The sequence below is a fragment of the Cricetulus griseus genome, chromosome 5 (assembly GCF_003668045.3).
Source record: "Cricetulus griseus strain 17A/GY chromosome 5, alternate assembly CriGri-PICRH-1.0, whole genome shotgun sequence".
NCBI lineage: Eukaryota > Metazoa > Chordata > Mammalia > Rodentia > Cricetidae > Cricetulus > Cricetulus griseus.
Genome location: NC_048598.1, coordinates 13,690,682 through 13,703,398, shown reverse-complemented (window position 1 = coordinate 13,703,398; position 12,717 = coordinate 13,690,682). Strand labels below are relative to the sequence as shown.

The following is a 12,717-nucleotide window of genomic DNA, read 5'->3' as shown; positions in this document are numbered from 1 at the left end:
CTCCAACTGGATCCAATTGACCCAGACAACAAACAGGACTCCAGACATCATTGTTTATCAACCAATATCCATAAATGGTGGCTTTCAGCCTCTGCATTTGCTGCTTTTGGCAGATGATACACATACATTATATGAGTTGGGGCATGGAAGAGTATATAACTTATGACTACAGCTAAGCAATTAGCTTAGGTTGTAAAAGTTGATTACTTGAGGGAAACCGAAGGCAATTAAAATTGGTTGCTACACTGTTCTCTTAAAGGCAAGTTAAACAAACAAACTGAGTACACAGTAGGAGAGCAGTCCTAAGTGATTTTAAAGGGTATTATTTATTAACACTGGCTGTGAGGTCCCCCAAAAGTTCCAGTCTCTTAGAATGTAAGAGATGTTTATTTTCAGAACATTGCATTGTCACATCTTTTTGTATTTCTTTAAGGAATGTAGTGCGTAAGCAATTTCAATAGTATATTACTTTTTTTCTTTTGGCTTTGAGTTTTGTACAAATGGACCTACCCCACTAAATGAGTTTAGTAAGTCTGATTCAGTTTTTCACTTAGCACTGTGAGAATCATGTGTATTGATACTTGAGCTGTAATTCATTCCTTCACACTGCTGTGCTGGAATTCTATTGGGTGAGTACATTGTAATGTGTGTGTTTATTTTACCTTTTGTGGGTATATTAGTTCCACTGGGTGCTGTTATGAAAAATCTTCTACAAACATCTTTGTAATCTTCTTGTCTTCCCATTGCTCAGTCACAAGTTTTCCTAGAGCACACCTACAAATGTAATCATACATCAAAGGGGATGATCAAGTTTAGATTTATTAGGCAATGGCTAACCATGCTGTGTCACTCTGGAGTTGGCCCTATATGGGCTATTGCTCATGTATGTTGCAAACCTTTATGGAATTCTTTTTGTGGGAATATTGTGCTGAGTACTAGTGCTGAAAGATGAATAAGACATGGCCTTTGACCTCAAAGAGTTCAAAGGTTAGATGGTTTGATGGGTTAAATATTCATGTTTCCTCCAAATCTATTTGTTCAATTCTTTTTTATTAGTGTGTGTGTGTGTGTGTGTGTGTGTGTGTGTGTGTATGTGTGTGTGTACATGGATACACACAGATACCAGAAGGTACTGGGTCCCCTGGAACTAGAATTACAGACTGATATGAGCCACCTAGTTATATCACAAGTAACTGAACTTGGGACATCTGGAAGAGCGGCAAGAGCTCTTGACCACCGAGCCCTCTCTTAGGAGGCCTTGGAGAAGATTGGTGCCCTTATAAAAGAGGCCCCGGGGACTGGAGAGGATGACTCAGTAATTGTGATTGCTATGCACACATGAAGACCTGAGTTCAAATCCCCATGTCAAAAACAAGAGCTCAGCCATATGAACCTGTAGCCCCATCACTGTGGGGGGGCAGAGAAAAGTGGTTGGGGATTGCTGGCTGCCAGCCTGGCTCCAAGATCAATGAGAAATTGTATCTCAAGGGAACAAGGTGGTGAGTGATAACGTAGGACACTTGATGGTCTCCTCTGGCCTTCACATACATGTGCATATACCATGTATATGCACACACACATACAAGTACAACATACATACACACTCACAGAGATCTGCCTGCCTCTGCCTCCCAAGTGCTAGGATAAAAGGCATGCGCCACCACCACCCAGCTCTGTGTTGCTTACAAAGCATTCAGTCTGTGGGATTTTGCTATAGCCATCTGAACAGACTTAGACACATGAAAAAGCCAGATACATGAGGAGATGATTATAAAACAGGATCTAATACATGGTGGAGGAAAACCCACGCAATTTAGCTGGGCTGTGGCAGGTGTCAAGCTCCTGGCTTGGGTTCTTAACTACAGTTGGCCAGTCAGATTTGTACAAAGGTTCTCATGGGTCAAAATCCCCAAATATTATCCCCTCCTGACCCTGGAGAGGGACCTGGTGCTTCAAGCAACCATCTATGGAACAGACAAGAAGACCAAACCTATCTTGAGTTGGCCCAGCTTCCCAGTATGGGTAATTCCAGGGCTTGCTGACCGCTGCACACACCCTTCTTACATCCCAGCTACCTCCTCACCTAAGGGCTATAGAATGTGCCTTTCAGAACACTGACTGCAGCTCAGGAGTGAATCATGTCCTCACAGAGTCACTGAGGATGGCACAGGCCACCCTGTGCTCATCCCAAGCTGCACTAGCTGTGTGATTCCCACCCCCACCCCCACCCCCCAACATACTTCCACAATCCCTCTCTGTTTTAAAATCCTGGAGATTTCACTGGATGTGACTGTCTTCCAGGGAACAAGATCTGAGTCAATTATTTCTCAATATGTCAAATAAATCATGCCGTAATAATGTTCAACTGTAATTCAAAAAGATCAAATCTTAAAATGTGAAATTACATGTGTTTACTTAGTTCTCGTTGAAATTTCCTGCCCTTGGAAATTATATAGAGAGGAGAATGACAGAATTTTAAAGCTTTAAAAAAAAAAAAAAGAGGAAGTGTTACTGAAAAATAAACCACTGTAATTGAAAAGTGCCTGTGTGTGAATACAGTTAAGAAATCTACACTCTGATTAGACTTATGTAACCATTGACATAAACACAAGGGTTCCCAGATGGGCTGTAATGTGACTTTGGTTTGGTGAAACCTTTTCCCTCTTGGATGGGGCACTATCTGCATTTTCTTTCCTACCCTCCTGCACGTGTGATTGTCAAAAATACAAGAGGATCCGAGCAAAGGAGGATGAAGGTTCTCAAACTAGCTAGAAGGCTGTGCACCTCCCCAGCTGGAGGGACTAGGGGGACAAAGGAAGGACCTCCTGTGACCGCCTGGGTCCCCCCATCAATCAGCCTTCAGATGGCTGTGGGCCCCAGTTACTTCTTCCTAGGGTGGTTATGCCCACACAACCAAGCTCCACTCTTGACAGAAAATCAGCAGCTAGGACTTCTGCGTAGGCTTAGAAGGGAACATAATTTTCAGAGGCAATTGTGAGTTTCATGATGTTGGCCTCGTGTTTTAAAATAACTGGGTTTATTTGCTCTGTGAGAAATGTGCTCAGTAGATACAGGTCCATGTGGGTAGAGTCCTTGGAACAGGGCTGGGCTCTGCCTGCCCAGGATAGATGGAATTAAGGAGCTAACACTGGCACCACACAGTGGTTCCCACTCTCCACTATGCCTTTAGGGATCCTTGCTGATTTTTTTTCATACATACCCCTTCATACATATTTATATATGCATCATTTGTTCATTCAGTAAATTTTCATTGATTACCTACCATATGACAGATACTAGGCTAAGAATACAAGATAACTCATATATTAAAATATGACTAGCCAGTGAGATGGCTCAGCAAGTTAAGGCACTGACAGCCAAACCTGATGATCTGAGTTCAATCTCCAGGACCCACATGATGAAGAGTGAACCAGCTCCCACACACTGTCTTCTAACCCCTATGCGCACACCATAATTAATAATGATAACAACAATAATAATAATTGAATAATTTTTTAAAAAGACAATAAGGCTGTTGGACTGGAGATATTGCTCAGCAGTAAAATTTGTCTGGTACACGTGAAGTTCTGGGCTCCCTCCCCGGCACTGCAAGATAAAGCAACAACAACAAACACTTCTTGTCTGACATAGGGGGAGGAAGAGGAGTAGAGAAGGCAATGTGTGGTGAGAGTCTGCTGGAGAAACAGCAGGCCTGCCTCCCGCACCACAGGGCCGCACCAATCGCCTAGCCCAGGCTCCTTCATCACTGTCTTCTTCCTTCATCTCAGGGCTTTCTTTCTGTAGTCTTACCCTCTTAAGAAAGCAGACAACACAAACCACGGTAAAGATCATTCAGAAGTTAAGAGCAAACAAGGGAATTAAGTAAGACAATAAACATCACTTAAAACACACACACACACACCAAAAAAAACTGGAGGCTAGAGACATGAGTCAGAGGTTAATGGCTCTTGCTGCTTTGTCCAGAGCCAGATTGGGTTCCTAGTACCCATAATACAGAGGCTCACACTAGCTATAACTCTAGTTTCAGGGGATCTAATGCCATCTTCTGGCCTCTATGGGCATGCACATGGGTTCTTACATAAATGCATGCATGCAGGTAAAACACACATACATATTAAATAAAAATAAATAAGTCTTTTAAAACTATGAAATTTGGGGCTGGAGAGAATGGCTCAGGGATTAAGAGCAGTGACTGTTCTTCCAGAGGTCCTGAGTTCAATTCCCAGCAACCACAATGGTGGCTCACAACCATCTGTAATGGGATCTGGTGCCCTCTTCTGGCCTGCACTGTACACATGATAAATAAATACATCTTTAAAAACAATAAATGCTTCCTTAAAAAAAAAACTATGAAATTTAACATAAATAGAACGAGGACATTTTTAATGGGAAAAGTAGTACAGGAAATCCACAGAGGAAGTTGAAAAAGAAAAACAGTGAAATATACAACAAGATTTTCAGTGCTGCTGGGTGCAGTGATCCACCTGTTGTCCCAGCTACTCATGCAGTGAGTCAAGAGAATCATTCAACCAGGAGTTGATACCCATCTGGGTAGCACAGAGAGAGAGAGAGAGAGAGAGAGAGAGAGAGAGAGAGAGAGAGAGAGAGAGAGAGAGAAGAGTTTTCCTTATTCATGATCCCAAAGTATGTTTAAAAAAAATAAAAATAGGCGGGGGTGGGGGGCTGGAGAAATGGCTTAGCAGGTAAGAGCACTGCTGCTCTTTACAGAGGACCTGGGTTCGATTCCCAGTACCTGCATAGTCAGTCACAAAATCATCTTTAGCTCCAGTTCCAGGGGAAACGAAAACGTCTGGCCTCCAAAAGCACTGCACATGCATGATACATAAACATCCATACAGGCAAAACACCCCTGCAATTCACACATTGTAATCTGCTCTGTGATACTTTCTGTGTTTTAAGTCTGGGATAGCCTAGCCTGCGTGGTTTAGAGCAGAGGCAGCAAAGAGGCATTTGCTGGGGTGAACAAAGGTAGGACTGGGTGCAAGGCAAAGGGGAAGGACTCCCACCTGGACTAGAGTAGGGAACAGTCATGTGACTCTCCCTCGCCCCCGGCGTATGATTTGAAAGCAGGTACTTACTGCTCACTGTCTTGGAATTTATAGTTACGTATTTCAGTTTACTAAGAATGGAAAGTTAGGCTTCGGTTGGTTTGCCGTGCCAGCAGTCTGGAGGCTGCAGACCAGAATGCCCTCGGGTCAGCAGGCTTCCCTCTCAGACAGAGCAAGAAAAAACGTGACGGGGAGAAGTGGAAGCAGCTGGAAAAGGAAGGAAGCCTTTCTGGAACAGACAAAAGGGGCGGCACCTGTCGCCTTCCTCGGGCCCCGCCCCCGCCCTCCCTGCCCCGCCCCCGGCCTCCCTGCCCCGCCCCCGCCCCTGCCTAGAGGCGGCGAGACCAGCGCGCACAGGCGCAGTCGCGCTGGAACGCAACCCCCCAAAGCGCTTGTCGAAGCCCCGCCCCTTGAGCAGAGGCCCCGCCCCCGCGCTCGGGCCTGGGGGCGGTCCCGCCGCCAGGCATCAGCAATCTATCCGGAGCGGAGGCGGCGCCGCACGCTTGCGGGAACCGACACGTTAGCGGAGCGGAGCGGGCGGGCGAGCGAGCGGCGGCGTCTGGCTGCCGCTGCGGCACGAGAGGAAGGATGGCGGAGGCCTCGGAGAGGCTTTACCGGGTGGAGTACGCTAAGAGCGGGCGCGCCTCTTGCAAGAAATGCAGCGAGAGTATCCCCAAGGACTCGCTCCGCATGGCCATCATGGTGCAGGTGCGGCGGGGCCCGGCCGGGCCGGGCCGGGGGGCGCAGGGCGGCGCGGCCACCGCGGCTGTTTGGGCTCGGGGCCGCCGCGCTCCCCCTGCGGCTCACTGTAACGGGGAGAAGGGCGGGAAGGGCGCCGCCGCCATCCTTGAGGCCCCCCGGGCCGACCCCTTCCGGGAGATTGCGCTCACCCTGCAAGAAAAGCCCGGGAAGGAAGAGCATCTGGCTTTGTAAAAACAAGGAGCCTCCGGGCTGGGTCTGGATGGACGCAGAGTTCTTGTTCATTTCACTGCCTTCTCTTGGGGTGGGGGAGGAGGGCTGCGCGGCGCCGTCTTTGAAGCTGCTCTGATTTGGGCCTACCTTGTCCTGGAAGATTTTTATTCCCAGGTGAATAAAGAGGACTGGCGTGTGGGGGTTAGGGTTTGGTTTTCTTTTTTTTTTTCCCTTGAGTCTATTTTTGGTTATCCTTTCGACATTCGTTCACTCTCCATGTTTCTATTTTAACTATGCAAAACACTGCCGTTTCTTTACAGTACGTTAGCTTTGGGCCTGATTTCTAGTTGGAAATAACATTTTCTCCAAACTTCCCGAGATCACCGACTTCTCGGCGCTTTTTGCATATCTGGTGTGTTCACTGATGCTTCTCGTGATGGTTAGAGAAGAGTGGGCATGCACTCTGAGGTGGTTGGTTGGCTAAAGGGACCTGAAGAGTTCCAGCGGCTTCTGCCTCCTGGACTTCTGGCTTTCTGATGCCTGTCTTTGCAAGTGTGATTCTCTCTCCCGCCCTGTCCCTACCTCCCCCGTATCCTCAAGTTACCCAAGCTCACTGCTAATGGTCAAGATAATTGATTTCCCTTGCTGTCCAGCTGCTGTAATGGTTTCAGAAAAGCCTGACAGCTCACAATGGCGTCCGTACTTATTTTGGGGGGCGGGTGAGACGTTCACCCAGTGAGTACCAAGGACCCACTTTGCTTCCATTAGTTCACATATGGCAAAAACTGAAGTTGTCACCTTGATTCCCTGGGAGATACTGCCTGGCACACAGTTCTCATTCATTTTGTGTATATTTATTAAGTAGCAGCTAGGTCCCAGGCTCTGCCGTAGTGTCTATAATTATCACTGGTGACAAAAAATCACAAGTACTGTTAGGCACATCTTTGTTGCTTGCCTTCTTGATTGGACAGGGAACCCACTCTGGGCGCTTTCTGGGGAATGTGGGAAGCATTGATAAACCTTGATCTGATAGAGCTGGGCGCCAGGAGGGAGGCGCCCAAGAAGTCCTGGTCAAGTGTGGGAACTTGATTAAGAGTCCTTATTCGCCAGGAGTTAGTGGCGCACGCCTTTAATCCCAGCACTCGGGAGGCAGAGGCAGGCGGATCTCTGTGAGTTCAAGGCCAGCCTGGTCTCCAGAGTGAGTGCCAGGATAGGCTCCAAAGCTACACAGAGAAACCCTGTCTCGAAAAACCAAAAAAAAAAAAAAAAAAAAAAAAAAAACAAAGAGTCCTTATTCACAGAAGTAAGACAGGAAGATGGAGATAGCTAAGAGAGGAGCCTAAAGGGTTGAAAAAGGGTTCCGAGCCCTGTTTCCCACTGAGGCCTTTGAACTTTACCCTCTGAGGTGGTAAATAGAACTCAGTGCTCTCCTGGTTTAAGAGGAAACTGGCATCCACACATCCTTGCTAGCTTTTAGGTTAAGCCCGTTATTTCTTCCAATCTTGAGTGTAAGCAGAAAAGCAAAGGCATTGTAGGCTTACCTTTTCATATCACTTTATGTAAATATCACTATTTACAGCAGCTATTATGGGGAATGTTTGTAAAATTTGAAGTAATGGTACTTCCCCAGAAGTAGGTTGGTTTTTAGACAAGGTTTCAAGGCTGATCCTCAGGCCTCCATCTCTGGGGTGCTGATAATTACAGGCCAGCCTACCTGCCTGCACCACCATACTCAGCCTTTCAAATGTTTTTGTTGTTTTCTTTTGAGACATGGTCTCACTATGTCATCCTTCTGGCCTTGAACTCACAGAGATCCCCTTGCCTCTGCCTCCTCCAGTGCTAAGATCAAATGTGTGCGACCAGCCTTTCAAGTAATCTGTTTCCTTCCAGACCTTGCATATTTTATTAGGCATTTTAAGGTTCACAGTGTTAGCCAGAAAATAGTCCTCGATGAAATTATGACCCCCCGCCCCCACTGCTGTCTTAGGAAGGTAAGGTTGGGGAGGCTGGGACTCCTGTAGATAACTTGCATTCAAGGCCCTCCTCTGGATTTTGATTGTGAAAGAAACTCTTTATTATTCAAAATAAGGGGGATTCTTCCTGGGTTGTTGTTGGGGAGTCCACTTGGAGGCTGAGCCTGGGCTGGCCTGCTTGAAAGAAACCTTTCTTCTGGTGCTTGAAATTTTTTTTATATTATTATTATTATTATTATTACTAGTTTTTTGAGACAGGGTTTCTCTGTGTAGGTTTGGACCCTATCCTGGCACTCACTCTGGAGACCAGGCTGGCCTCAAACTCACAGAGATCCACCTGTCTCTGCCTCCCAAGTGCTGGGATTAAAGGCGTGGGCCATCAACGCCTGGCCCTGGTGCTTGAATTTAAATACCTTCTTTTACATTTGTATGCGAATTGTTCTCTGAGAGTCCAACAACCTAATTTTTTTAAAAGATTTTATTTATTTTTATTATGTATACAACAATTCTGCTTCCATGTATATCTGCACACCAGAAGAGGGCACCAGATCTTATAATAACAGATGGTTGTGAGCCACCATGTGGTTGCTGGGAATTGAACTCAGGACCTCTGGAAGAGCAGTCGGTGCTCTTAACCACTGAGCCATCTCTCCAGCCCCGACAACCTAATTTTTTCAGAGCCCTTGCTGGAGGGAGAAGCTGGACTCCCAGCCACTTGACTGGGATGACCCTGGAAGGGTTTGAGAATGGTATTTCCAGAGCCTGGCCATCTCCCTCTCGCTGGCAAGGTTCCGGGTCAGCCTTTATGGTTGCTGAGGGCTGGGTGAGGCACTTGGTCCATGGCTAGTCCTCTGTTCTTGATAGGTCCAAGTTCCAGATTCTGTACCTTGCTCCTAGGACCCTGGCCCGTGTGTTCTCAATCCTGGCAATGGTTGAGTGTTTGTTTTTCTGTGGGGCCCTTTTTGTATTAGAGTAAGTGAGCGCTGTGGAGTAACTGAGGTAAAGGATGAGGAAAGCAGAAGCCCTTGCCATAGGGACACTGGGATCTGAACCCTTTGCCTGGTATGATCAAGCTGGGTCCATTCCGAAATGCCATCTATTGTCTGGTTTAGAGGCCCGTCTTTTGTGCAGTTCCCCCGCCACTCCTCTGCTGGTTTGAAACTTTGGATAAGTGTTCACACCTGCCCCAGCAATGAAATTGGGGTAGCAGTGGGTGGAGCTCTGAGGAGCTTTGCAGGCCCTGCAGCAATTACTGTGGGGAAGGTCTTGGCCTTAGATTTTTTAATTTTTATGTGTGAGTGTTTTGCCTGCATGTGTGTCTGTGTACCATGTGCCTGGTGAACAAAGAAGCCCGAAGTCTGATCCCCTGGAACTTGGGTTACAGGTGGTTGTGAATTACCTTGTGGGTGCTAGGATTCGAACCCAGGTCCTCTGAGAGAGCAGCTTTACCACGGAGCCATCTCCACAGCCCTAAGCCTTACATTTTATTGCATCTAAAAAGGAGGTCACCCGTGGAATGGGAGTGCTTAGCTGGAGTGCCTTGCTTGTCATGCTATTTCCAAATGCCACTTGTCTCCACAGCTCCATCCTCAGGCTTCAGTGAGGTGTTTATTTCATCAGCCTTTACCTCTCTGTCCCTTGAAGTCATCATGGGCCATCTCACTGAGGTCAGAAAGCAGTTTGTATTAAGTAGGTCTTCTGCCGTCAGGATGGTGGAAGAACCTTGGCTCACATTCGGGTCCAGTTCACCTCCATTGTTGCCGCCGTCTGTGGGATAGGGTTGCTGCTTCACAGTGGCATGGCTCGTGAAGGAAAAGCACCGGGAAACTGGGTTAATGCCTGTGTGTCTCTGCTCACAGCATTGTCACCATCTCAGACAGGCAGTACCGAGCCCAGAGTGTCATAGGGAAAGAAACACAGTGCCTCTACTTACTCAGGCCCATGGGAGATCCCGAGTCTCCCTGAAGCCAGTGGTCAGCCCTGCACAAGGCCTGGAGGCCTTCCCCTCAGGCTCTTCTTGGCCCCTCACAGAAGGTGTTCATTGCACTCAAGGGTGCCAGGCTTGCTGCTCCTGACACATTTTCTCTGCCTGGCTCATTATCTGGGTCTGATTCTTCATTATTTTTCACTGCAGGGGCACGTAAGCCATTTCTGGGGCGCCCAGACCCCTGAGCTCCAATGCTGCTGCCTGGCTTTTCTAACGATACAGGGGTCGCCAGTACAATAATATGTGATGTTTGTCACTGGCCTGTGTGGCAAGTCAGAAGTACAGCACATACCCAAAAAGGAACCTGGGCCACTTCTCTTGCTCAGTGGATTTGGGGGTGGCCGGCTTTAGGAAAACACTTTAGGTGAGATGTGGGAAACTGTTTCTCATCCATTTGCAAGTCATTGTGTGACATGAGAACAGCAGGCAGGCCGCAGGGAAGAGAACTGGGCTGGGGACCAGGTGGACCTGTAGCCAGCACAGAGATTAACATCTCATTTACCTCTGCTCTATGACTTCTAGTCACCCATGTTTGACGGAAAGGTCCCACACTGGTACCACTTCTCCTGCTTCTGGAAGGTGGGCCACTCCATCCGGCAGCCTGACGTTGAGGTGGACGGATTCTCTGAACTTCGGTGGGATGACCAGCAGAAGGTCAAGAAGACAGCAGAGGCTGGGGGCGTGGCAGGTGTGTATGGGGGGCAGGTACAGCCCTGTCTGTCCTGCACATGTCGGGTTCCAGAGCACACTGCCATGTGGTCTATTATTGCATGAGGTTTGATGGTTTGTTTTTCCAGACGCTGGAAATGTAGCCTTTAAATTTGCATGGTTCTTGTTTTTTAATAGGCTTTAAATTTTTTATTTTATTATTAGGGGTGTATGTATATATGTGGCCCGCTCGAGAGGTCAGAGGACAGCTTTACTGAGTTGGGTCTCCTTTATTTACATGGGCACGTTACCCCAAGGGGGAGACTTCTGCGCCTTATCTTCTTCTCATACTGCTAATTCTTGCCTTAAAAAAGAAGAAGCAGACCTCAGACAGAGGCAGGTGGATCTCTGTGAGTTCAAGGACACCCAGTGTTATGTAGGAAGATCCTGTCTCAAAACAAAATAAAAACATACCTCAGGCTGGGCAGTGTTGGCACACACCTTTAATCCCAGCACTCACAGAGGCAGGCTGACCTCTGAGAGTTCAAGGCCAATATGGTCTATAGAGATAAGTTCCAGGGTTACACAAAGAAACCCTGTTTTGAGGGGAGAGGGGTCCTCACAGTCATCAGTCTTCCTACTGTAGCTTCCTGAGTGCTGGGATTGCAGGTGTGCGCTCCCGTGCTGGCTTCTGTTCTGATTTTTAGCCCCGGGTTTAGTTTCAGGGAAGAAGGGAAATAAACGTCTGTACTTTCTTTTGTACTTCTTCATTCAGCGTGATGTGTCCTTGGTTCTGTAGCTGAACTGTATTCCTTCCTTTGAACACCATACTTTGCTAGTCCAGTTTTCTCTTGGTGACTCTGAGTTGTTGACTGTGTATTCCACCAGACTTTGTAATATTGATAAATTTGAGTGTCCTTCATCCAAAAATCTGAAGTGCTCCACAGTGTGACACTTTGAACAGCAGTACACACCGCAGGTGGAAAATTCCACACCTGATTTCATGACAGTTGGAGTCAACATCGTAGACAGGCTGGAAATACTGAGGTGTGCACTTACCTTTGGGCTCTGTGTACACCATGTCTGAGAAACAGATGGATTTCATGTGGTCCTGCAGCCCGTCCTGTCTTCAGGATGTTTTGTGTATCTGCAGTTATTCCACAAGTCAAAACAAAAACTCTGAATGTGAGAACAGATTGCCTAGGCTTTTGGATGGGGATATTCAGCCTGTAGCGCTTGTGATGGTTTCTTTTTTCCAGTTTCTTTTTCTAAACTTTTTGGATTTATTTATTTGTTTGTTTATTTATTTATTTATTTATTTATTTATTTGGGTTTCGTGCGTGAGTGTTTTGCCTTAGTGTACGTATGTATACATGCCACATTTGTGCCTGGTTCCCAGGAGCTCAGAGAAGAACTTTGTGTCCCCTGGAGCTAGAGTTACAGATAGTTGTGAACTACCATGTATGCGTCCTGGGAACTGAACCTGGGTTCTCTACAAGAGCAACAAATACTCTGAGCCACCTCCCCAGCCTGCTTGTCATGATTTCCATGTCTACTTTATTCCTGAACTCTGAGTGTTTAACTAGGTGCAGACCACTGGCCAAACACAAGGATTGTGGTTATACAGTCTCCCGGTCTGTGGCTTGCCTTTCAATTTAATTATAATGTTTATTACATTTATGTATTTATTTGTGAGGAGGGGGGTTGTACACATGCCCTGGCAATTCCTTCCTAAAGCTGATTGGGTCCCAAGAATGGAACTCGGGTGTAGTTGGACTTTCCTTTGGGCCACCAGATCACAACAGTACAGAGACTTATTATGAAAGCTCAGCCTATTGCTTAGGCTTGTTCCTAACTAGCTCTTATAACTTCAGTTAACACATTTATATTAATCTATGTTCTATCCCATGGCATTACCTCTCTTCCATCTTAGGCCTCCTGTTTGCTCTCTATGTCTCTTGGCCGAGCCTGCCTGCCTAGTTTCCTCCGGCTCCTCCTTTCCCGCCTATACCTCCTGCCTAGCTATTGGCCATTCAGCTTTTTATTGCACCAATCACAGCAATGCATCTCCACGTGTTGAACAAATACCCCACAACACTTGGGTGGA

General features: G+C 46.9%; 1 protein-coding gene across 1 annotated transcript in view; it reads left to right on the top strand.

The window, feature by feature from the left end:
- Window positions 1–5,678: 5,678 nt before the first annotated feature.
- Window positions 5,679–12,717, top strand: part of Parp1 (poly(ADP-ribose) polymerase 1) — a 33,397-nt gene continuing 26,358 nt past the window's right edge. Inside the window, 2 exon segments of the mRNA NM_001246721.1 lie at window positions 5,679–5,798; window positions 10,485–10,650. Of these exon segments, the coding sequence (NP_001233650.1) occupies window positions 5,679–5,798; window positions 10,485–10,650 (286 nt within the window).